The sequence below is a fragment of the Phacochoerus africanus genome, chromosome 15 (assembly GCF_016906955.1).
Source record: "Phacochoerus africanus isolate WHEZ1 chromosome 15, ROS_Pafr_v1, whole genome shotgun sequence".
In the NCBI taxonomy this organism is placed as follows: domain Eukaryota; kingdom Metazoa; phylum Chordata; class Mammalia; order Artiodactyla; family Suidae; genus Phacochoerus; species Phacochoerus africanus.
In genome coordinates this window covers 79873106-79899009 of record NC_062558.1, presented here as the reverse complement: position 1 = coordinate 79899009, position 25904 = coordinate 79873106, and the positions used below count along the sequence as shown (strand labels likewise).

General features: G+C 39.1%; 1 protein-coding gene across 1 annotated transcript in view; it reads right to left on the bottom strand.

Annotated features, from left to right (window-relative positions):
- Positions 1 to 15467: 15467 nt before the first annotated feature.
- Positions 15468 to 25904, bottom strand: part of LRMDA (leucine rich melanocyte differentiation associated) — a 1094312-nt gene continuing 1083875 nt past the window's right edge. The window contains exon 7 of the mRNA XM_047761275.1: positions 15468 to 17456. Within this exon, the coding sequence (XP_047617231.1) occupies positions 17377 to 17456 (80 nt within the window). The 3' untranslated portion in view covers positions 15468 to 17376. The remainder of the gene's footprint in view (positions 17457 to 25904) is intronic.

The window sequence follows — 25904 nt, the reverse complement described above, 5'->3', positions numbered from 1 at the left end:
ACATTGGGTTATATGTGGAACAACTGAACTCTCATACATTGCTGTTGAGAGTGTTAGGTGGTACTTCCTTGGAAATAATCTGGAAGTTTTAAATAAAGCTAAACATATTCTTTGCATATAACCCTGCAATTACATAGGAAGTATTTCCTGAAAATAATTAAAATATATACCCAGAAAAAGACATTATCAAGAGTATCATAGCAGAACTCTTTAAAATATCTCAAACTACAGTAATCAAACAGTTCAGTACTGGGATAAAAACAAATTTATAAGACAATGAAAGAGAATAAAGGGTCCAGAAATAAACCTTCAAATGTATGGTCAATTGACTCTCAACAAGTGTGACAAGCCCTTTCAAATAGTTTTTTCAAAAAATGGTTATAGGAAAACTGGATATTCATATGTGAAAGAATGAAACTGGATCCTTTCTTTATATTATGAACATAAATTAACTCAAAATGTATCAATGACTGAAACAAAGAGCTAAAATTATAAAACTCTTAGGAGAAAACATTAGGGAGGAAGCTTCAAAACATTGAATTTGATAATGATTTCTTAGATATTACACCAAAGATAACCACCACAACAAAAATAGACAAACTAATAGATAAAATAGATAAATAACAAAAATTTAAAGGGTTTGTGAAACAAAGGACACTATGAAGGGAGTGAAAAGGCAAAACACAGAGTGGGAGAAAATATTTGCCAATCATATACCTGATGAGGGATTAAGATCCAGAATATATTAAGAATGCCTACAACTCAAAAAATAAAAATAAAATAAAACAACCCAGATCAAAAGTTGGCAAAGGACCGAATAGACATTTTTTCCAAAGAAGATATTCAAATGGCCAACAAGCACATGAAAAGAGGCTCAACATCATGAGTCGTGATGGAAATGCAAATCAAAGCCACAATGAGAATCCACACCACTAAAAGAAACAAATAAAAAACAAACAGAGAAGGAAAAAGCCCAGACATTGGAACCCGTATGTATCATGGTTGGAAACGGCGCAACTGCTGTGCAAAAGTTAAACAAGAGGATGACCTTAAGATTCAGTCATTTTGCTTCTAGATATATATCCAGCAGGGAGCTAAATAGAGACTTGTACATTAATCTTCATAGCAGTATCATGTCCAATAGCCAAAAAATTGCAGCAACACACATATCCATCAAGATGAGTGGATAAACTATGATATATACATATAATGAAATATTATTCATCTGTAACAAGGAATGAAATTCCAATACATGCTACAACATAGATGAACTTTGAAAACATGATGGTAAGAGAAATAAGCCATACACGAAAGGATACATATTGTAATGATTCCACTTACATGAGGTACATAGAAATAAGCATATTCACAGGGACAGAAAGTATAATAAAGTTAATAGGGGCTGGAGAAATAGGGACTTATTTTTAATAGGTGTGGGATTTCTGTTTAGAATGATTTAAAAAGGTTCTGTAAATGGGGTGATTGTGCAACATTGTGAATGTATTTAATGCCACTGAAGTATACACTAAAAAATGGCCAAGGCGGGGAAGGATGGACTAGGGATGGACTAGGCGTTTGGGGTTGGCATATGCACACTGTGGTATATGGAATGACTAGCCAACAGAGACCTGCTGTATGGGGCAGGGAACTCTACCCAATATTCTGTGATAACTTATATGTGAAAGGAATCTGAAAAAGAATGAATGTGTGTGTATATATCTATATATAACTGAATCACTTGTACTGCAGAAATGATCACACTGTGAATTAACTATACTTCAATAAAACTTTAAAAAATGAAAAAGGCTAAAATCATAGATATTATATATATATATATAATCACAATAAAAGAAGACAAATAACTCCAAATTTGATAAACTCCAAGTGTCCACAAAGAAAAATGGAGAGTGAAATTATGGTATCTTTACGCACTGGAATGCTATTCAGTAATAAAGGGAAACAGTATAGGTAAATTTCAGAAATGCAATACTGAGCAAATAAACCCAGACACAAGATAAGTATATGCTCTATGACTCCATTTATATGAAGCACATGAAAAAGCAAAACTAATCTATAGTGACAAAAATAAATGAGTTATTGAGTAAGATTGGGGGTTCTGGCTGTAAAGGAGTACAAGGGAACTTTTAGGGGTGATAGGAATGCTTTATATCTTTACTGGCATTGTGGTTATGCAGGTTAATGTGTTTGGCACAATCCACTGAATTCTAAACTTATAATGAAGTCATTTATGATCCTATTGTATATAAATGACACCTCAATAAAATCATTCAAAAGAAGGAATAAAGGAAGATGGAAGGAAGGAAGGAGGAAAAAATAATACAGCTATAGCAATTAGAATAGGGCAATATTAGTGCAAGAAAAGGTAATTATACACATTGAACAATGGAGAGCCCAGAAAAAAATTCTATGTATATTCACAAACTTGGCAATGTCAGAGACAGCAATGAAGGGAGGGAAAATATAAAATGGAACAAGAAGCCAGACATGCAGTCAAAAAGTTTAATTCTATCCTTGCATCACTCTGCCTCATGGGAAATTTCAGATGGATTGAACATCTAAATATGCAAGACAAAATGTTACAGCTTTTAGAAGAAAATATAGACTAACTTCATGATATCAAGGTACTGAAGAATTTTCTCAGACATGTCACAGACTTGGCCCCTCTCTCATACATATATTTTTATAAATATTAAGAAAATTGATTACATTGGAAGGCAATAAAATTAAGGTAAACCCAAACTCACAAAAGATGATCTATTAACATATGAAAGCCAAGTTTTCTATATAGATTATTGAGGGAGTCCCAAGGGTCTCAGAGAGACACAAATGGCTTAGTACGATGTTAGGTTTTAATCATTTAAAAACTGTATTGCTACTAACTTAAAATGAAAGTATCTGAAAAGTTAACTATTTTTAAATAGTGATGTTTCTTTCCTAAAATTACACATAACTACTGTTTTGTGTTATCCATCACTCTGGTCAATTTTCAAACTTCATAAAAACTTCCTCAGTTGCTTCTCAGGGATAGGAATAAATTGCATTTATCATTCTGGCCTCAAAGTCCTCAAAAGAAAGAGGTTTTGATGAGCACATGCCAGACCCTTTGAACATGACCCCATGAGGAAAAGCCTCATGGAGACAGATCAGGTGACCTAAGGGGCCAAGCAAGAGTTTTCTTCTCCTGAACCACTGTCTGAGAAAGTCATCAGAAATTACTGCACCCATAAAAGTTAAAATTAAAAAAAAATGTTGAAGCCTACAGAAAGAAGTAAGGAGAAAAGCAGTGTAAACAATTATACTGCCAAATGATATATTTGTAATTGCATAGCATTTAAACATCTAGGGTCATTAAAGCTTAAAACTCTATTGACTTGAAATACACTGCATAGTGCACAGTGTGTGCCTTCAAATTTTCAAACAAAATTGTGTATTTTTCTTCCTCTCTCTCCCTGTTGTTCTATTGGTGTTTTTTTTTTCAATATGTGAACTTCAATGGATATATATACATGCATAGCATATCTTTTTGATTGACAATTTCTTTTAGCAATAATATATCATTTGTAGTAGTCAGAGCTCTCCTGAGATACCCAGCCAGTAAGATATATATAGATAAATATTCACTATGAAGAACTGGTCAATTTGGAGTTCCCATTGTGGCTCTGTGTTAATGAACCTGACTAGTATTCATGAGGATGCAGGTTCGATCCCTGGCCTTTCTCAGTAGGTTAAGGATCTGGCGTTGCCGTGAGCTGTGGTGTTAGGTCACAGACATGGCTTGAATCCTGTGTTGCTGTGGCTGTGGTGTAGTCTAACAGGTATAACTCTGATTAGACCCCTAGCCTGGGAACTTTCATATGCTATGGGTGTGACCCTAAAAAGCCAAAAAATAAAATTTTGGTCAATGTGATTCTGGAGCCTGAGGAGTCCAAAATCTGCCATCTCTGAGTTGGAGACTCAGGAAAGTGGGTGGTATAATTCAGCCTGAACCAAAAATATGCCTGAGAACCAGAAAAACCAGTGGTATAAATATCAGACCAAGAGCATGAGAAGATGAGATGAGATGTCCCAGTCCAAGCAGTGAGGCAGGAAAAAAGGGGAAATTCCTCCCTCCTCTGACTTAGGTGCTATTCAGGATCTTGATGGATTAGACGATGTCCACCTAGACTGGGAAGGGCTATCTACTCTCCTAAGTCCACAATTCACATGCTAATCTCATCCAGAAACAACCTCACAGAGACATCCAGAACTAATGTTTAACATGAGCACAGGTCAAGTGGACACATAAAATTGGCCATCATATCATCCATTTTGTTCTTTAGGGATATTAAGTGGAAAAAAAAAGAAGGTGCAGGACCCTGCATATGAAACAATTTTCATCAAAAGAAGGGATTGTGTTTATAAATACACACATATATATATATATCTACACACACACACACACACACACACACACACACACACACACACACACACTGGTTCTCAGTCCTCCTTGTGGGGGAAATAGCGCTTGATAATTAGGAGAAAAAAAGCAAATTAGGGTTCATTCTTCTCATATACAGTCATCGGTGAACAAAAGGTCATAGTCTTTCCCAGTTTCTGCCAAACAGTGTGGAAGAGGAAAACAACTTTCATGAGAACTAAAAACCACTGGGAATCGCTTTAATAGCTAAATGGGGAAAATATAAAGATAAGAGGAACCATCACAGATAAAACTTAGCCTGCAGTAATGAAGCTAGCTACAGCCACAGTTTAGGATTTTTAGCTATAAATTAAACCCATGTCAAGTGTTGACAGGACTAAGAATTTTAAATACACATCAAATAAGTGGTGTCCAAATTATTCCCAATCTTCCCCAAGGTGTGTGACCTAGTCAGGGCTAGGATTATAGGCATCCCAAATGAAATTTTTTACTCAAGGCAGCTGGGAACATCAAAAGTTTAAGGAAAGTAAAGGTCTGAGAAGTGTCAAGGCCCAAGTGATACTAGTCAAGCCAGGAGGAAAGTCTGGAAAACAGTAAAATGAAATGAGAGCAAGTGGCCAAAATGAGAAGTGGCACTAAAGTCAGGCATATAGAAAGGTGTATAGAGTCAGAGAGATGAGAACAGATGGAACATGTTGGAAGCAAGAAGGGGAAAAGGGAGCATTTCTGAGTGATTACCTAGAAAGCACGCTGGTCTAACTTACAAGTGTGGGCTAAGCACAGGACCCAGGACTCAGAAATTGAGCTTGTTGGTTTTGATGTTTCAAGGATAGAATTGAATGGGTAAACATAATGCTGTGTTGAGCCATATCAGATCCTAGACTAAAGGAAACTTTTTTTAAATTAGGCATAATTTATTTACAGTGTTAATTTCTGCTGTGCAGCACAGTGACAGAGCCATCATACAATTTTCCATCATGCTCTACCCCAAGAGACTGGACATACTTCCCTGTGCTGTACATTAGGACCCCATTGCTTATCCATCCCAATGTAACAGTTTGCATCTATCAACCCCAAACTTCCCTGCCATCCCACTTCCTCCCCCTTCTATCACGGCAAGACCAAGTCTGCTTTCCCTGTCCATGATCTGTTTCTTTTCTGTAGATAGGTTCATGTGTGCCATATTTTAGATTCCATATATGAGTGATGTCATATGGTATTTGTCTTTCTCTTTGTCACTTACTTTACTTAGTATGAGAATCTCGAGTTGTATCCACGTTGCTGCAAATGGCATGATTTTGTCGTTTTTATGGCTGAGTAGTATTCCATTGTATATATCTACCACATCTTCTTAATCCATTCATCTGTCAATGGACATTTAGGTTGTTTCCATCTCTTGGCTATTGTGAATAGTTTTGCAATGAACATGGGGTTGCATGTATCTTTCTGAAATACAGTTTTGTCCAGATATATGCCCAGGAGTAGGATTGTTGGATCATATGGTAGTTCTATATTTAGTTTTCTAAGGAACCTCCATACTGTTTTCCATAGTGGTTGTACCAATTTACATTCCCAACAACAGTGAAGAAGGGTTCCCTTTTCTCCAGGCCCTCTCTGGAATTTGTTATTTGGAACATTTTTCATTTACATTTGATGTCTTGTTCATCATGAATTTTTCTGCATTATTTTTTAATAGGTTGCATTAAAATGTTTTATATCTTGATTACTGAGAGTTTTGGTGCCCATTTACATTTTTCCCCAAGGTGAGTGTCTCACTTTTCTCACCCAAGTCCAGCCCTGGTGAATAAACAGAAACTAGAAGAAACGTTAAGTTCATTCCTTCTAATTACGGTGCCTATATAAAGTAAGTGAGAAGCCATACATAATTATTACCAAGTGATAACATGACACATGAAAAATACCACCCATGAAGTCTAAACAACACTAGAGTAGTATACAACTAAGTACATGAGATTCAGCTATAAAAGATGACCAGTTTTAGAGTCTTCCCATTCTATGAATGAAGCAAATATTGTGTTCTGGTCTGTTTCAAAGTAGTCAGCTTGAGAGACTGTACCCTGACTCCAGGAATGATATTGATTTCCTAAAATATTCCTCAAATTTCCTTTTTGAAAATACCTTCAGAGTTTTCAGTTTACCGCACAATTATTTACATTTGGGTAGCACTTTACTTTGTGAAGCAGTTTCATATATATCCACTGAATTCTAAGTTTGGAGATCCCATTTGTCTTTGATGGTGCTGGCTTCTGCTGATTTTGGACAGTTTCCATTTCCTCCCTTACCTGACACAGGAGGGGAAGACCAGACAGAGGAGCAAAGGGGGAGGGGAGGGTTGCAGAGCAGAAAGAGAACCTGGGCCTTTATTCTGGAGCACCTTCACAGCTATCCACCAAGATGGAGTTTTCCCAAATTTTCCATACAACAAATGACTGCTTGCCTGAATGCAGAAATCAGGATGTGAGCTTTCCAGACAATGAATTCCTTCAATTCACTATACTAAGTATTCGGAGGAAGTCTTCAAAAAGATCTTAAATCATTGCAAATATCTTTCATTTAAAGGCAACTTGGATTTATTTATAGTGTGTTTTTTAAAATTTTATTTTTTATTTTTTGGCTGCACCGTGGCATGTGGAAGTTCCCAAATCAGGATCACACCTGCACCCCAGCAGCTACCCAAACCCCTGTAGTGATAAACACTGCATCACCATGGAAGTCCCTATAGTGCGTCTTTTTTTTTTTCTTGTCTTTTTAGGGTCACACTCATCGCATATGGAGGTTCCCAGGCTAGGGGTCAAATTGGTGCTCTAGCTGCTGGCCTATGCCATAGCCACAGCAAAATGGGATCCGAGCCACATCTGCCACCAACACCACAGCTCACGGCAATGCCAGATCTTCAAACCACTGAGTGAGGCCAGGGACCAAACCGGCATCCTCATGGATACTAGTGGGGTTTGTTAACCACTGAGCCATGACAGGAACTCCATCTTTCTTTTTTTTTAATACTTATTCCAGGGAATGAATTGGGTCATAGAATTATGGAATGCTATTCTTTTTTCTTTTTGTTCACACTAATCCTTATTTTATGAGTGATTTGTAAAAGAGATTTTAACATTTCCAAAAGAGAAGTTTCTAACATGCTTTGAGAAATATCTCCATTATCATAAAAATGTGAATTTTAAAAAGTAAGAGAAATGCCTTTCCCAGAGATACTTCAGCGGCAGAGAGAATGGACTCTGGACCCAGAGAGCCTGAGTTAACATCCCAGAACCCATAAGCACTACCTATGCCTGACCCAGTCCATAGGACTGTGCCTTTCAGGGCTTTAGTTTCCTTCTTCTTTTTTCTTCTTTTTTTTTTTGTCTTTTTGCTTTTTCTAGGGCTGCACTGTGGCATATGGAGGTTCCCAGGCTAGGGATCCAATCGGAGCTGCAGCTGCTGGCCTACACCAGAGCCACAGCAATGCCAGATCTGAGTCACATCTATGACCTACACCACAGCTCACAGCAATGCCGGGTCCTTAACCCACTGAGCAAGGCCAGGGATTGAACCCACAACCTCATGGTTCCTAGTAGGACTCGTTTCTGCTGCGCCACGATGGGAACGCCTAGTTTCCTTATTTTTAAAACAAGGATAAAAGCACTAAGCTGATGGAGTTGTTGCATGATTAAATTAACTAATACAAGTAAAAAGTTTTCATAGCACTTGTAAAAGTGGTAAGTTGTCATTATTAACTAGAGTCACAAATTCTTCACCCCAATTCCTGAAAGGAAATCTATCTCATTACTTTACAGTCTCTTATCTTAAGTTTTTAGAAGGTTTTGGTGCTAAGTTACAAAGTTAAAATAAGTTAGTTCTAGTCATGTTGGATAAAATAATAATTTAATAATGCCTGAGAAGCGTTAATTTTATAAATAGTATTTTGTCTTCGAATTTCTCTTTAAATCTACTTTGTGTATATTATTATAATGGTATATAAAATTATAATAAATATTAGATTTTGTTTGAAAATTTTAAACTGAATGAATGAGAAGAGCTTCCCCCTCTGCAATACAGTCTTTGACACAGAAAGCACATGTGTGCCCACAACCACATCCATACAGCCTCTGGATGCATGAGATATTTCTAGAGAAGGCCTTGGAAATCTGACCCCACATCTCAAACCCATCCAAGGTCAAGTTGCATATCATCTTGTCATTCTACTTCTTGACATTAATTTTCCTTTCCCGTTTCATTGTTAACCCATTTCCACTGCCCATTTTTCATGCTTTCACACTGTACATTGTTCTGAAACAGAATGAAGGCATCTGTTTGCTTGATCCAGGATAAAGAAAAGGGGTGGAAATTTTTCAAGTGAAAATCCCTTTGATGAAAGAGACTCTTTCTGTTTAATGTACAACAGTATGTCTGTAAACATAGCCTTATGGACCTCTGTGAACTGGAAATGTTCTTTCATTCATTCTTTTTATTGAGTGCCTATACGTGCAAGGCACCCATTAGCCTCAGAACAAAACAAGTTCTTCCTTTTGTTTGAACAAAAAAAATGCCCCCCAATAATAAAGATATAATATGTCCAGGAGTGATAAGTGCAACAAAGGAATTACAAAGCAAGGTAAATGGACTGTGTTGGGGGAGGGGTACCTGAGCAAAGACTTGAAGGGAAAGTACAAAGTCCAGCACTGACCAGTGTGGCTGGAACAGAGAGAGGGGTTGGAGAGAGTGGTAGGAAATTATATTTGCATTTATTTTTGATTCACTTTCACAGGTACTGGGTCACTGATTTCTCTGGAGCAGGCCATGTAAGGTCTGGTAAGATTCTGGTTTTTACTCCAAATGAGATGGGGAACCAGTGGTAGGAAAGCCACAGGCTACGACTTCATTTTTTAAAGATTGCTCTGGCTTTTGTGCAAAGAATAGGCTGTAGGAAGGCAAGAACAGAAGCAGGAGACTGGTAAGGATAGATTTAGGATGAATGAGTTGGATAAGAAATGATGGCAGCTGGGATCACGATATTAATGACAGACTGGGTTGGATTATGGTTACATTTGGAATTAAGTTCTCACTGTCATTTTGGTGCCTTACTTCATGAAGTTCCTTGGTGCAATCTCTAACTTTGTGATTATAACAGCATATAGTGATTATATGTGTGTATATCAATCTCTTCCAGATAGAAGTTGTCCAAAAGTAAGGCATCCTCTTATTACCCTTCTAGTTCTAATTTCTAGGAGACTAAAGGTGCCTCATTAATATCTGTGGAGTGACAGTATCCCTAAGTACATCCTTAGAGACATGGTTAGCACAGTGTTTAAAGACAGTTTCAAAATCAGAGAAGACAACCTGAACTACAAAATTGTTTAGAAAATATTTCCAGAGAAATCAATAATTCAGTGAGGTAGGAGAAGTACATGCAAATGCTAGAGTTTTTAAATTAATTAGAGACTCTTTGCATTCATAAATGTCCTCCATAGGTATTTTATCTAGTTTCTAGACTACGGCATTTTAATAAAATGGCTATTGTGACTGATTAAATGTTTATATCATTAAATAATTCTAGGGAAAATAATGTATATGTTTATAATATGCACATGTGCTTATGCATACACGTGCATGAATAAAACAGAAGAAACCAGTAATAATACTACTCACTAATGTGGTCCATTGACCAAACTACCAAAAGCGAGGTGCAAAATACATTTTAATATATGATAAATCAATAGCCTATACCTACATCATATAGGGAAATATTCATAAGTGTAAACCCATAAGCCTGACTAATAAATTGGAGGTTATATTCATTTTTCCAGTTAAATGTAATTTTCTAGGCAGTACTTAAACCTAATTTATAAAGCTATCTATACTGACTCTTTCTCTTGATAGTAAACTTCATCATCATCATATATTCTTAGGACTTCAAGGAATGCATGGACTATTAAGTCAAAACTCTTTACACAGCAATGTGATCCTTTGAAAATATGTCATTCTCAGTGGGTATACCAAATAAACTTTTAAAAAGGGAAGGGGAAAGAAGTATTCCAATTGCAGGCATGATTCTACATTCACTATGTTTAAGCTATGTAAAGGAAGCCAATGTTGCTTCAGAATGTGGATTATTTACTATAGGTCTTCAGACAAGGGTATCATTTTCTGGAAGACTGCCTTTATATGCAAATAGGGAAAAATGGATATTGGAAATGTACGCAAATAGGGAAATATGGATAGTCTATCAATGGAACTCGGCTTTATGTATTTCTATTATAACTCACATACCTATTTTTCTTTGGGTATCAAAGATATCACCTAGTTGAAACAAATCTGCTCTATGTTAAATGTTAAACAATGACCTTATTATGTTCAAGTTTATTTTCAAAGGTTAAGAAGGGGGAAAAGCAAAAAACATTATGACACTGTTGCACCAGAACCTAGGAAAGTCATAAAAAATAGGTTGGGGGAGGGATAAATTAGGGGGTTGGGATTGACATACACACTACTACATATAAAATAGGTAGTAAGGACCAACTGTATATCACAGGGCAATCTACTCAATACTCTGTAATAATCTACATGGGAAAAGAATCTAAAAAGAATCTATATATGCATATGTACAACTGATATACTTTGCTATATACCTGAAACGACACAACTTTGTAAGTAAACTATACTCCCATAAAATTTATATGAAAAAAGTAGGTAATCAATTTATGTGAAAGGAGGGCACAAAGTGGATATTAACTAATTAGATATGAAACAGATACACTTTTCTATGTCACATGGTAATAGGAGCAAAAGCTGACTTATTGTGGAGTTCACAGAAAAGTTAGAAAATTATTTACAGCACTAGTCATAGGAGTTCTCTATGCAGATCCTGAAATAGTGTGCTCTCGCTCTCTCTCTCTCTCTCTCACACACACACACACACACTTCTCAAGCTATTTAGGAGGACTTGATAACACTTTCTGATAAGCCAAGTAGTTAGTTAAAACATTTTAGAAGATTTTGTAGCTGTTGCTGCTATTGTTTTAAGCAAGTTATAGGAAACCCAGAACAATTTTCTGGAATAATAATAGCCTGAGAAAACTTTAAATATAGGATTGAAGTTAGAGTGAATTTTTTTCATGAGATATTATGTTCAACAGTAGTAACATTAAAAATCAAAGTGCTAAAATGAAATAAAAGGAATCCAAGTTGTAAAGGAAGAAATAAAACTGTCATAGTTTGCAGATGACATGATACTACAGATAAAAAATCCTGAACATGCCACCCAAAAACTACTAGAGCTTATCAATGAATTTGGTAATGTTGCATAATACAAAATTAATATAAAGAAATCTGTTTCATTTCTACATGCTAACAATTAACTATCAGAAAGAGAAAATAAGGACACAATCCCATTTATAATCACATCTAAATAATAAAAAAGCTAGAAACTATAAGACACTGATGAAAAAAATTGAAGACAATACAAACAGATGGAATGATATACTGTGTTCATTCATTGGAAGAATTAATATTATCAAAAGGACTGCACTACCCAAAGCAATCTATGGATTTAATGCAATCCCTATCAAAATACCAAGGGTGTTTTTTACAAAGCTAAACCAAGTAATTTTAAAATTTGTATGGAAACTCAAAATATCTCAAGTAGCCAAAACAATCTTGTGAAAGAAGAACAGAACTGGAGGAGTCAGGCTTTCCATCTTAAGAATGTATTACAAAGCTATAATAATCAAAACAGTATGGTGCACAAAACCAGATGCACAGATTAATGGGACAGGAAAGCACAGTAATTAACCCACACATTACGGTCACTAATCTACAACAAAGGAGGCAAGAACACGCAATAGAGTACTACTTCAATAAGTAGTGCTGGGAACACTGGTTAGGGCTATGAAAATAATAAAATTAGATCATTCTCTAACATCATATGCAAATATAAACTCATAATGGATTAGAGACCTAAATGTAAGACCAGATACTATAAAACTGCTAGAGGAAAACAGGCAGAACACTCTTTGATATACATTGAAGCAATATTTTTTTTAAACTCTCTCCTAAAGTAACAGAAATTAAAGCAAGATAAACAAATGGGACCTAATGAAACTTATAAGCTTTTGCATAGCAAAGGAAACCATTGAAAAAATGAAAGGACAATATACTCAATGAGAAAAAATATTTGCAAATGAAATGATTGATAAGGGATTAATAGCCAACATATATATAAATAGCCCATACAACTCAACATTAAAAAAAATTTAAAAATGGGCAGAAGAACAGAGTAGATATTTTTTCCAAATATAACTTCTTCTACATTACCATCCAATTATTATTATTTAAAATATTATTTTGCAGATGTAACCTTTGTAAATGGATAATGTATATTAACTCTCAACTGTTTCAAAACTTCATAACTTGAATTGTCTGAATATAGTGGTTAAGTCCACCACAAGGCACCTTTGTCACTCCATTACAAATACTCAAAGTGAAAAGTCAGGGTCTAAAGTAGATTATCCCTAGGGAAATTAAAAGTCAATGTAATTTCTAAGATTGAAGAAATTATTCCAATATGGAGAAGCAAAAGTTGATTTAAAGTTATCAGTCAAATAAGATAAGTTATTTCCAGAATATTCTACATGTTAATTAGAATTAACATGCCATTCAGTTGAATTTGGATGTTATCCGCTCCTCTTAGGAGTTGAGTTATCATTGACTGCCTGCTCTCAGAGACAGTCAAATCCTATTGTCACCTTCTTCAGCCCCATACAGAACCAGGGAACATACCTTTGGATGCTGGTTTTTGTGGAGTACTAGACACAAACTGTAGTGATCTTTGTCCAAGTGGGGCCATCGAACACATGATCACTTATCCCCACAATGCCTTGTCATCCACCTTTCTGCACTGCTTCCTTGTCTTAGGCAGAAAACCTTGTAACACATCACTGAATGGCAGCACCCTTCACTTATATCAAAGATGATTCCATTTTGAGGAGAAAATACTTCTCAGCATCACTTTAATGCTGAACATCAGCAAATCTTCTAGTTGGCATAAACTGTCTTATCTTTTCCCTTTTCACTATCCCCTCAGCCCCATGCATCTGTCTCCTAAGGGTCCACACTTCGTTTCTGCTTCAGGCTCTGCCTCACGCTCTTCCTGGGTAGAATTCCACGCATGACAACCTGCATCACCTCATTTTAGCCACTCGCCCCTAGAGACATTCCATACTTAGAAATAATTTTCTCTTCTTTCTTAGGAAAACTCCCTTATCCTAAGTTGCCACATTCCATGTGACTTTAGAAAAACTATCATAGGCTAATATGTTAATGTGTACAAATAACATTACCTGCCCCACCCACAAAGTGATAACTTAACATTGGAGATTATAATTACCCAGAGGAGAATCTATAAATGTTGAAAAATTTCAGGCAAATTTGCAGGAAGTACATCATTTCAGACAGGTGATTGTCTTTTAATGTCTTTCAATTCCATTAAGTGTTTGCTGATGCACTAGAAGTAGCATACAATACTCCATCAAAGGCTGAAAGTCTATTGGTCATGCAAACAAGTAACCAACATGTTTTGTGCTCCTCTGGTCTCATTTCCCTTTTTAGTAGTTTACAACACGTTATTTAGACAAGTGAGAGGGACTCAAATCAAGTCACGCTAACAGCCTTCTCTGGTGAAGGCTTCTTCTTGGAAAGAGAATTGGGAAAAGCAGATGGTAAATGTCACATCGGATCAGCTGTGCTGTGTGGACAACACGGAAGGGTCTCAAGTGGGCCCTGTATTGTCCACCCTGGGCATGAGGCAGTGACACACATCTGACTTAGGCTGCTCCTGTGAGGAACAACCACCAAAACACTGTTATTGTTTGATGAAAAGAGCCCTGCGGATTGTTTTTGATCTGCATATTAACAAAGATGATAGAGACAGCCAGGTTATTTCTTAGAAGCAGCAAGAAAGACATATTACCTTGAAAATGTGCAAGCTACATCTCTGCTGGAAAATACACAGAGACAAAACAAAACCCCCCCAAATAAGCAAAAAATCCTTTCATCCAGAATCCATGGCTTGCTTTTCTTTTATTCCTCGGTCTATGAGAATATGCGAAAATGTACAACATTCAGATGTGCAGCCTGATCAAGTGATCATCTCTTATAATGTTCCTCTATTTAAGGCAACAAGCAGATGGAGGGTTTACGAGCAAGGCTGGTAAAAGTAAAAGCAAATGATTGTAATAGTTGTACTTTTAATAGGATTCCTCACAATCTAAAACATTATTCCCCAAGGAACAAATTGTTCTATAAAATTGCATTACTTAGGGAAGAGACAGTCTGCCCTGACTTTGCTGAGGCAACAGAAGACTTGAGGAAGCCTTCTGGTGCAGGGGGCTCTCAAGTCAGTTGGGTGTCCTGGGAGGAAGGACACTGGGATGTCCGGCACCATGATTCCCAAAGAAAAAACTCAGTGGCATATGGTGAAAAGTAGAAAAGACCAAGGGGTGAAAGGGAATGTGATATATGTCTGAGCTGGGCTTGAATTTATTGCCTTCTAATGTTCTTTGAAAAATACAGTTTGGGAAATTCCTAGGGATTTTGCATGCAACATCACTTCTCCCTCTGCCAATCCAGACCAAAGTCTAGCTTGGAGCTCAGCATATCGTGCTTAACAAAGAGTGGAACTGTAAACAACCCAACACTAATTCGTTATCATTATCCCTCTTTAAGAGAAACACAACTCACTATAATTCTATCATGAAGATGAATACACTCTAGTGAGGGCCTTTACGTAAATTATAATTAAAGCTAATCTCAATTAAAGTTATTACACCATTTGGGGATAAAATAAACAACCCAAAGGGAGGGGAAACAGTGTGGTCAATAACTCACTCCAAAAATATATTCTTTTTTTTCTGCCTCCAAAGCTTGCATTGAGGGAGGCATTCTTGCGCATGATACAAATGGTTCTGACATTAAGAAAAGTAAACAAGTAAGAAAAATAAAGATGGAAAAATTCTGTGGTCAGTTCACAAGTGCTTTTTTATTGTTGGAGGCAGGGTTAAAGCCTTTTATGAAGACAAGGATATATGGGCCGCTAGATTGGATGTGACACTGGACTAGTCTAGCTGCCCTTGCACAGAACTCAGGCTGCCTGTAAGATGTCAGGAACAAAACATGGGCTGGTGCTTCCAAACACAGAGCCAGGGTGGGACTGCATACAACTCAGTGAAAGCATCGTCCCAATGCTGTTTTGTAGATCAAATTAGAGGGAAGGTACTAGACTCTGGTTATTAATGGGTTTGAGAGATAAAGCCAAACATGCCATATTCTCTATTTATTAATGGTCTTAAGGATTTCCATCTCAATTTGTCTCAATAACTGATTACCAGAGGTTGTGTAATCTACAGGAGGGGCTCCTTCCAGCCCCAAAGCAAGTCATTCAAGGACTGTGTTGACTCAGCAGGCCTAAGGCCATATATATTGGAATGGAGAGAGCAGGTTCTTCTTGGGTGTCTCAGGGGTTCCAAGTCCTTAAAGATGTTTTTACCCTAGCAACTCTCTGGTCATTTGGTGTCTGTAACTGGGAAGGATCTTCTTTCACATTTTGCTGTCCTCAAACTAACCTGATACTGGGAAACCTGAGACAATGAACACCTAGTCTAAAGGAAAGCAAAAATAAATGGTAGTGTGTCAAGAGCAACTAGACTTTCCAACATCCTCTAATGGTGTACCGGAACATTAAATGGAATTACAGCCACCCAACCAGTATGATCACATTTATTTTCCTTGAAACATGAGGGCTAGAATACAGCCAAAGGTGCAAAAACACCACCTCACAAGCTGTGGATTTCATTTCTGAGAGGTCCTGAGAAATACAGCAAACTCAAAGGGTTCGTGCTTTTTATGAAAGACCATTTGATCTGGGGGGTGTTTTCTACAGTCTTCACTTTCCTTTTTCACTTCCTAACCTATCACGTTATCTTTTATCACCTCACTACCTTTAAATACCACCCAAAGGAGCAGGCCAGCTCCAAACACAAACATGGCCATAGACATAGCTGGAGGGTGTGTGGTTAAAAATACATAAATAACTCAGAGTCCTTGGTACAACCAGAACCTGGTGTTGGAAAGATGCCTGCCACTGCATAGTATTCAGGGCAAGAAGTGGATTTGGAAATGAACAAGACATGATAAAGTCCAGGGTTTTATAGTCAGGGATTTAGGAAAAGAAATTTACTCTAATACACGAACTATAAGAACATGAAGCTCACTGTCATCGTATGACCTGGATAAGAACTGACCTCTTCTGTTCTCTGAAAAACAGGAACTGAAATGCATTGCCTGGGATCAAGATGCTAAAGGGTGATGGAGGTGGGGCAGAAGGGGACTATGCAAAATACAAGAGGTTAAGGTTTAAGGGAAAAAAGGATGAGGAGCCTTCCTCTAAATTTGCTCTGACTATTTCACTAACGATAAACCCGCAGCATAATGGTATCAGAAGGATTTCTACTCATTAGGCAAGCTAAAGACACAGTCTCTCTCACTTGACTGTAGCCACCGAGCATGCTCAGGGAGGCCCCAGGTGTGACCTCTGCTCCCCTGTGAGCAGTGGAGGGGCCAGGCAATCTATCATGGTGTTCATCCTGTCAGCCCTGGTGCTTCGCCACTGCTGTCTGTCACCCTGGTGGATGAGACCTGCTTAAGGGCAATCATGTCAATCTCTATGTGACCACTCAGTCTAAGGCAGAAGGATGATCTTGACAGGCCTAGCGAAGTCAGCAGAAGTTACCAAAAGCTGAAGTCACAGCCTTCCCACAGAGATCCAATGTGGGCCATCGTCTTTTTATTTAGCTTTTTCTTTATTTTTGCTTTCCCTTTTTTTCTTTCACTCTTAGGTCACTGGCTAAGGCATATAGAACTTGCCTTCAGAGCTGGTCATCTCGGATAAATCTGTTGCCCTCCGAGTTTTTACCATAGTAAACATAGCGACACTTCCCTAGGACACCTGCAAATAAAAGGAAACACATCATTACAGGTGGCACAATTAGGATAGTAGGAAAACACAGGTGCTGAAAAGGGGAAACACACCACAACCACAGGTCCAATGGGTGGCAGCAAATGGACTAAAGCCCCAGAAGGGAAGGACCCTATTCTCTGTCCTCAGGGTTGACATTCAAACAAAATTTGACCAGAGCACAGGGTCCTAGGAATAATGTTTTTCCTGTATGATTTCTCCTCCACATTTCAGAGAATGTTCTAGTTCAGCCAATTACTTCTCAAAACAAAGCACAGTCCTCTCTTCTCTCCAAGTTCCCTTATTGGAGTTTCTAAAAATGGAAAATTAAGAGTTTAAAGATGGGCCCTGCCCAAACAAAAGATATAAAACAGCCTTCCCAGAATGTGACTATTTTCAAAGGCTTTATCATGAATCAATTTTGTTAACTTCCAGAGAGAACCTTCCAAATCGCAGGAGGCATAAAGTATGGATGATTAAAAAAGAGTGGTAGTGTTGACAAAATGCCACACAGAAAGTTATAGGAGGCACCACATTAAATGGCCTCTTCTTAGCAGGAGTCTTGAACTGGATTCTCAGGTTGGCATGCTTGTGATTTTCAACTTCAGTTTTATTTTAAGTAGTTTTGTGGCTCCAAATGTAGCTTTGCTCTCATTCAAGGAGATTGTAGTAAGACTTAACTGTAAACAACAGCCCTAGAATAAGGTCAAACATTTTCATCAACTCCATACTCCATACTAAATACCCATAAGAAATCACCTGCCAGCATTATTTTGAAAGCTGTGTGTAGGGTTATCAAGAAAAAAAAAAAAATCAAGTTTTCCAAGAAAACATGTGTAACTACAATTTGCTTTCTTTGTCACCTTGGATATTTTTCTTCTAATTTTAGAAAAACTAACTTAAAATTCAGCTTCATGGAGTTGTCTTATTGCTAGTAGTATCTGGATCTCTGAAGTGTGCATAACCACAAAAACAAAAACAAAGTCCATAAAATATAAATTCATGATCTGCAAATCTGTCTATAATAATAACTACCTATATACATGATTTTCCCATTATCTTGATAGTGTGAAACCAGCAACCCACTATCTAGTATTCATTTGGGATAAATTAGCACTTGAAACTACACAGGTTCTTGACATCAGAAGTACTACACAGTGAATACTCTGGATTGTACAGGAGATGTTTTTCCACGATAGAACTTTAGATCTTACTCTTAAACAAGGATTAAAAATGACTCAGAAATGACTGTTATAAAGAGAAGGCAGATGCTCCTTGGTTTGGATGGCTTGGGACAAGCTGGGAATAGCTAGGGTCACAGAATCCCAGCAAGCTGGCAATGGAGAGAGGATGACATCACTCCATGGCCTCAGAATGAACCTTGGACGTGCTCTCATCACCTCTATTTCTGCCATGTTCTTCTGAGCAAGTTCTCTGTGGACCATTCCTCCCCATTGGCCGTGCTTTCTCTTTGGCCCCCAGTCCCCGAGTTCTGCTTTTTAATATTGGTCTGGTGCCTGGAATCTTGAGCTTGGATGAAACCTCCCTGAGACCCTTCCTGGGGCCTAAATATTCGCTTTGGTTGTTGGCACTGAGCTGTTTCCTTCATGGTGTTGAAGTATGTCACACCCCGAGTTGTGCTAATATTGTCACCAATGTGAGGACAGGTCTGTGGGTACAGCTGCTCGGGCTGCATTCCAAGCACAGCATCCCTACAGGCCTGGGTGGGAGTGTCTTCGAAGTTTCTGAAAATCCACAAGGGGCTTCCTTAAACATAAATGATTTTCAATAAACCCTCAAGAAGCTGGAAGAATGAGACCGAGGGCTATTAATTTCTTATTACCAGTACCAGTACAGCATGAATTTTTATAAAAAGAAATGGATAGGACTGTCAGACATTATAAAGAACATAGGCTTTCTCTTGAGTAAAAGAAGAAAAGATACACACATACATATACGCACACAACATAACCCACGAGCAGGTACATTTGCTCTAAGAAACTTTCCTGCACACTCAGGATTGAATTTATTTTCTCTGACCTCTCTCCATGCAGACCTTGACCTGGACAGCAGGTGCCCTTCTAGAAACAGGCTGTATACTCCTGAACGTGGGCCCTAATGTGGAGGGAGGTGAAGTGTCCTGAGCCACACTCCCTAGCCCTTCTTCTTGGCTGGCACTGATAAAAGTCCTTTGTAAGGCAGGCCCTGTTCTTTGGGGCCAGGAAGCAAGAATGTTTATAGACACCCTGGTGAAAGAGGGCTGTTTGATGAATGCAGGAGACTGTGGCGAAGTGTCAGAGCTTGGAAAATGAGGCAAGGACATGAGGTATTAATATTGTCAATGATCTCTTGACGGGAAAACAGATACCGCACTTGCCCTCAGATTTAAATAGACATCAAGTGCATTAATGACAAGAGGGCCGACTTCAAACAAAGGGGCTGTGTGGTGGGGAGCAGAGCTAGTCTCTGTGCTGGCAATAACCTGATCTGAAAAGACACTGTCAGGGCTCGAGACAGGCCCAGGATTGTGTGCGCTGACAGAAAACAGAGATGCTGACAGAGATACCAGAGCCACATTATGCCAAGGATATTCTAACACTGTCTGTGGTTCTAACGAAAGCTGACATCACTCCCTCTCACTTGGGGTCTTCTTCGCCTGCTCCTGCAGAGAATTTCTCCCACAACATCATGAGAGTTCCCGGCAGCCCTGTTCTGTCAGAGAGCTGGGGTCACGGGGCCTAAGGATAACCTCAGTCCATCTAAATTTGGAGTCTGCAGGGGGGACCACACTCATCCCCCTGTTATCTCTGCTACTCGAGGTGATCAGAGTACCAATGTGTGAGGAGCTGTCACCTTGAATAAAATCCGGAAAGGGAAGGCACTCCATCTGAGGGCTCCTCAGGAAGGCGCAGGGACAGCCTGGCAGCTAAAAATGAAATCCAGCTGCTGGTGTGCCCCTGGGGAGGAAGGCGGTCTGGCCAGCAATGGTTAAAATCAGCTGAAATTTTTGAACTTGAACCACCTACCATTGCTGAAATTAACCAAGTGGTTGCCGCTGGTGAGACGCCTACCAGAGCTCACAGCTGGAAAGGGATTACCCCCCCAAAATGGGACCTCTGTGCTTCATCCATGCATACATAAATAAGTAAATAAATAAGTAAATAAATAACCTTAACATGGAAGGGGAAAAAAGCACAGTCTGACATGTGGCCATAAGACTTTCTCTAACATGAAGGTTCTTAGTTAAATAACAGGATCTGCTCTTAAGTGAAGTGACGTGGTGGCTGTACACTTCTCTCTCTCCTTCTCCCAACATGGTAACTGCCATAAACTGTGAAAATTACAAAGGAAACAGTTTGCTTGCAAAGAACATTGTGGTGGGGAGGGCGCTCCCAGGCTGGAATTCGGGAACCCGCTGGCTGCGACTCGGTAGGCGGTGGTTTCTCTGTACATCTGCAATGTATTCACTTGTTTGTATCTCCTCGAACTCTAAACGTCTTGGGACTGGAGGGGGAGCGACACATTTAATGGCATGTGTAGTGTTTTCAATTAAAATATCTGGCTTGGGCCATAATAAGTGAAGCAGGCTTGCTAGGCATCAGGCTGATGTGGAGCTGACTCTGTGGGGGTTTCATTTTTTGGGGGGTGGGGCTGAAAAATGACAGTGCCCTGTGCCTTGGGGAATCCTAATTTTTCTTATGTAGCCAGCTGTGCCATCATGGTAAACTCTGAAAACTATACTTAAGAAGAAAATATATTGGGAAGCAGCTTTTAAAAAGAGGTAGTTTATCTTTTAAATGTTTCCCCTAGGGGAATGTGTGTCTTAATTATGCAGGTTAAGTTATGACCTGGGGGCTGCCCGAGGGGGTGGGGATCAGTCTCTTTACTTGGATGCACCCTATGCAGGTGGCAGGTTCACTGCTCAGGAAGACCCTGAATGTCCTGGGGAGGAAGCGTTTGGACATACATGCAGAACACAGCAAATGCCCTTGGAATCCCCGACCTCCGAAATGGCTACCCCCACCATCTCTATACTAAGGTGGGTGGGGAAAGACTTGGATTTAAACCCAGCTCTGCTCCTACCAGTCAGGTGACCACATGCACATCCCTTCCCTTCCTGGAGCCAGTTTCCCCCTTTGCAGATTGAAGGCAAGGGGCCAGATTTCCCAGTGGTCCACCTTAGTTTTGAAATAGATGATTTAGCATTTCCGCGTGCTTCCCTGATGAAGATAAGGAGGCCAGGTATAATATTGCCTGATGTAGGAGGCAGATCCAGTGGTCAGAGATTCAAAATTTGATTTGGACCAAGTCAGCTCTTAAAAGCCTATAGCCCATATTCCCATAATATAGAGAAAGGGGAGCTCAGCTAGCCCTCAAAAATCCCCAAGGAAAGAATTTTCAGTTGCTTTCCTGCCAACGGTATTTCATACCCAGAGCTGGGAAGTGCTTACTTATAGTTAGCCTATATCCCCCAGCTTTGACGTAAGCTCGAGTCTCTTCACTCCATATTCAATAGAACTAAAGATGAACTATCAGAGTAAGTGGTCTGCCATTCACATCTCAGTTGTAAACAAATAATAATCTTGACTCACACAAGGGTAAGAACTTATCTGATGGTGGAGTGTGGGTTGGACCAATAAATTCCTATTTGTAAAATCGAGACAGCATTAATTTTATTATCACTATTCATGTTAGTTTTGGCCATCACTGTTGTAGGTGCTGTTATCATAAATGTTTGTAAGTGTAACTGTGTCATGACAAACAGATTTTGATCTGTTGGAGATCACTAGGTCTGTCCAATTAGTGCTACAGAACAAAGGACATGGGGCTCCTTATGGTTTTCCTGTTCTCCAATCTGTATCCGTAAAGCAGGGAACTAGCCTCTTCGCCGTGGCCTCTGAAGAGTGAGGACAAGTGTTGGGAAGAGGAGGATGGGCCCAGCGACAGAGAGGGAAAGTGTATTTGAGAATCTTTCTGGTCCATTCTCGAAGGTTCCACGTGACACTACAAATAACCCATTAGCATGTTACCTCTACAATACTCCCTCCTCCCTGACTTCTAACACCTGGTGTTTGAAATGGTGCTTAGTGCCAAGGGAGGGTTCGATAAAGATCTGTTGACTCCATACATTCATTAACACCATTAAAATGACCTGAACTTAATGTACACAGAACCACACAGTTATGGATTACAATTGTTAAACACACACACTTTAACGTCTGGTAAGACGACACGCATTGGAAATGTTTTAAAAATAAGTACAGATTAAATATTTGCCTTACTAAAGAAGAAGGCAAAGTAACAGAAGGCAACAGCCTCAATTCCTCAACACTGGTGCTGTTTTTATGCTGAACACTTTTCTCCTACAAAAACAAAGCCATCACGACGTCTGGTTTGGAAAGAGAGCCGCGGACTGAACACTATCATCCTGCCTTAAGAGCTGTAAACATCATACACAGGGAAGGACATTCTCCAGAAAGCACATTCCTTGGTCTTTGTTATGTGTTGGTCCTGAGGAAACTGGGAACCGGGAAGGAATCAACACCCATGTTTTATGACCTTGAGCAGGGGCTGGAGCGGTAGTCTGAGGTCAGCCTGTGTGATCCTCTATCAGCTCAGCTATGAACATCACACTGGACTTAGCAGAGCCTGCAGAATTACAGGCTCCCAGCCCGGCATCCTCCTGCAGCAGAAGCTACTTAAACACTCAGGCAAAAGGAAAAGAAGGGAGATGTTAAAATGGTTTTAAAGAAATCGGTTGCTTGGGAGCAGTATTTTTTTTTTTTTTGTGGAGAGAAGACAAAATCTCCCCTCCATGGGAGGCATATTTTTCCCTGCTTCACAGACCCATCAGGGGAGCCCTGGGTTGGAAATGAAACAGGGCAAGACTTTCCACCTGACCATGGAAGGGCAGGGAAGACATAGAAAGTGGGACTTCCCTTCCCAATTAGTGGAGCATGATTTCAGGCAAGTGTCTCAGGTAAATTCTGCATCTTGGGTTGGGATGGGATGCTCTAGGCAGGCAATGCTTGCTAAACCCCCGAAGGTCCCGGGGGGCTCCTGCTGTCTTCTCTGTGGACTGGCGGCACACCATCCTTGCTAAGTGCTGCAATGACCACCTTGAAGAGCGAGGCTCAGGGGAGGTTGCCAGTCTCTCAAGTGAGAACACACTTCTGAATTCTCCTCTTCTATTGTATAAAACAAAGGATATTTTCATCTTAGTCTGCTAACCCTGATGTTTTTCAGTGGTGGACATTTGAATTCTGCCATTTTGACCACTAGGATGCTTTGGCTTCAGGCTTATGAATATAACACATAAACACACCTGATAATTTTTCCTTCAAAAAGCATTATTTATTCAGAGCCAACTACATTTAGTCAATTTAATTTCTTATTTTTTTTTCTCTGTTTAAAATTGAAGAATAGGTGATTTACAATAAAACGTAAATTCCTTCATTTTTTAAATTCAAAGTTAAAGCCACCTTCTATTTTTAACATTTTCATTTGTATTTGATTCAATTTATTTTCAATGGGGTCAATTTTTTTCCATGTAATGTCTTCCTTAAGGTTAAAATCCTTGTTCAGCTTTTGGCAAATATCAAATTTTACCAGGCATATCTCTTTAAGATCTCTAAATCTCTTTAAGTCACTTATTTCCACAAGGTTACATTTTCTTGGGTAAAATTATGCAGCTCTAAATTGTGACAGGAAGACCTGAGCCCTCCGCTGAAGTTTAGACAACCTATTTTATTGTGTGTAGTTTTAAGTTCACTTCAATTTTATTTTGTTTTCATTATTTCTACAAAGGCTAATTCCTTCCTGTGAATTTGTGCTGTTTTCAATACATCAACAAAATATAAACCTTTGGTCACTTTTTCGTCCATAATAAATTGCATTATGTGCAGGCTTAGCTGCTGTCGGTTTTATTTCGGGTTGATGATTTCTACTAGCAATGTTTATTCTTGATTAAAGTAAATGGTAGTTTTTATTTATTTTTAGCACAAAGAGTAAGCACGCCAAACGTAAATACTCTGGATGCCTGAGAGAATCCAAATTGTGGGGTTATGAGACACTGCTTTCTACCAAGCACTGGTGAAAAAAACCCAAAAAAAAACAAAACACAGTATGTGCCACCTAATCAAGGGTTAGAATGCATCTGTCTCCTAAAAGAAAGCTGACACAAATGCCAGGCAACACATCCCTTTGGGAAAAGGACACTTGGCCCCAATACTCAGCCCCCTCCAGTGAGGCCTGATGGAAGGTTAAACTTTCCACTGAGAGAGAACAGATTACACAGGCTCTTTAGACAAATGCTGGGCCTTGTCAAGTCTCACCCGCTTGTTTATAAGGAAGAAAAAAGCAGGGGAAGGAAACCAGTCAGCAGAGAAAGTATCTTGGCAAAATCTGTACTGAAGGTGAGAGGAATGCAAGGCTGAGAAGCCAGCCTCCCAGCCCCGGGGAGGCTGCACAAGCAGTCACGTGAGTGGGCAGACACGCTGACAAGTGACAAGCCAGAGCCTGTGGAAAATGCACTCCGGGCTCCGAGGGCAGCTGAAATGAGACTTGTCATTTTAGAAGAAGAGAAGGAGATAGGAGAGGGAGGAGAGGAGGGAAAAAAAAAAATGCAGAGCTAGTTTTTCCCTCACATCACCTGTTAGCGGGAAATGTGAAATCGAGGGCAAGTCCGAGAGATAATTGCACCTTTGAGCCCGATCCCTAGTAACCAGCTCCACTGTCCTGCCTTGAGCCCCTGGTCCCCACATTCCAGTCAGAGATGTTATGGCCCTGCCCAGACCTGACCGGACAGTTCAATGTCCTTGCTATATCGAGGAAATATTAGGCTGACAGATTTAAAAGCTCTCTGGCAGCAGATGTTTCGATGATGTGAATCCTGGAAAGGAAACAGTCAACATGCTTTTCCTCAGATGTCAATGCTTTTGAAATTATTTTGTACTGGGGGTCGTCTGGGTAGGCAGAAATGGACAGGTTGGGATCCCAGGTCTGAGAGAGGCTCCCTTTTTTGAACATCGTTAATGATTGGTTCTTACCTGGACACATGCTACATTTCAATCAAATAGAAATGCACAGATATCAGAGATCAAACAAAATGTCTGATATTCCATGCTTCAACAACAGCCCCCCTCCAAAAACAAGCAAAAACCCCCAATGCCCCCCAGATTCCAAAACAAACCAACAACCTTCCTTTGTTAAATTTTCTTAGCAATCCAAATTTGGGGTTTTCTTCTCTGGTTACATTTTTTTGTGTGCCAGTTGAGACTGAAGCCAGAAACAATTTTCACCCTGACTTCCTAAACAATAGTCTGCTTACATGTTTCTATGATGCTTTATTATTTTGCTGTACTTCCTATGCTCTTAAAGACAGAACAAGGAACTGTTCTTTGAAAGTATTTCTTTACATATACTGAAGAATTCTCCTGA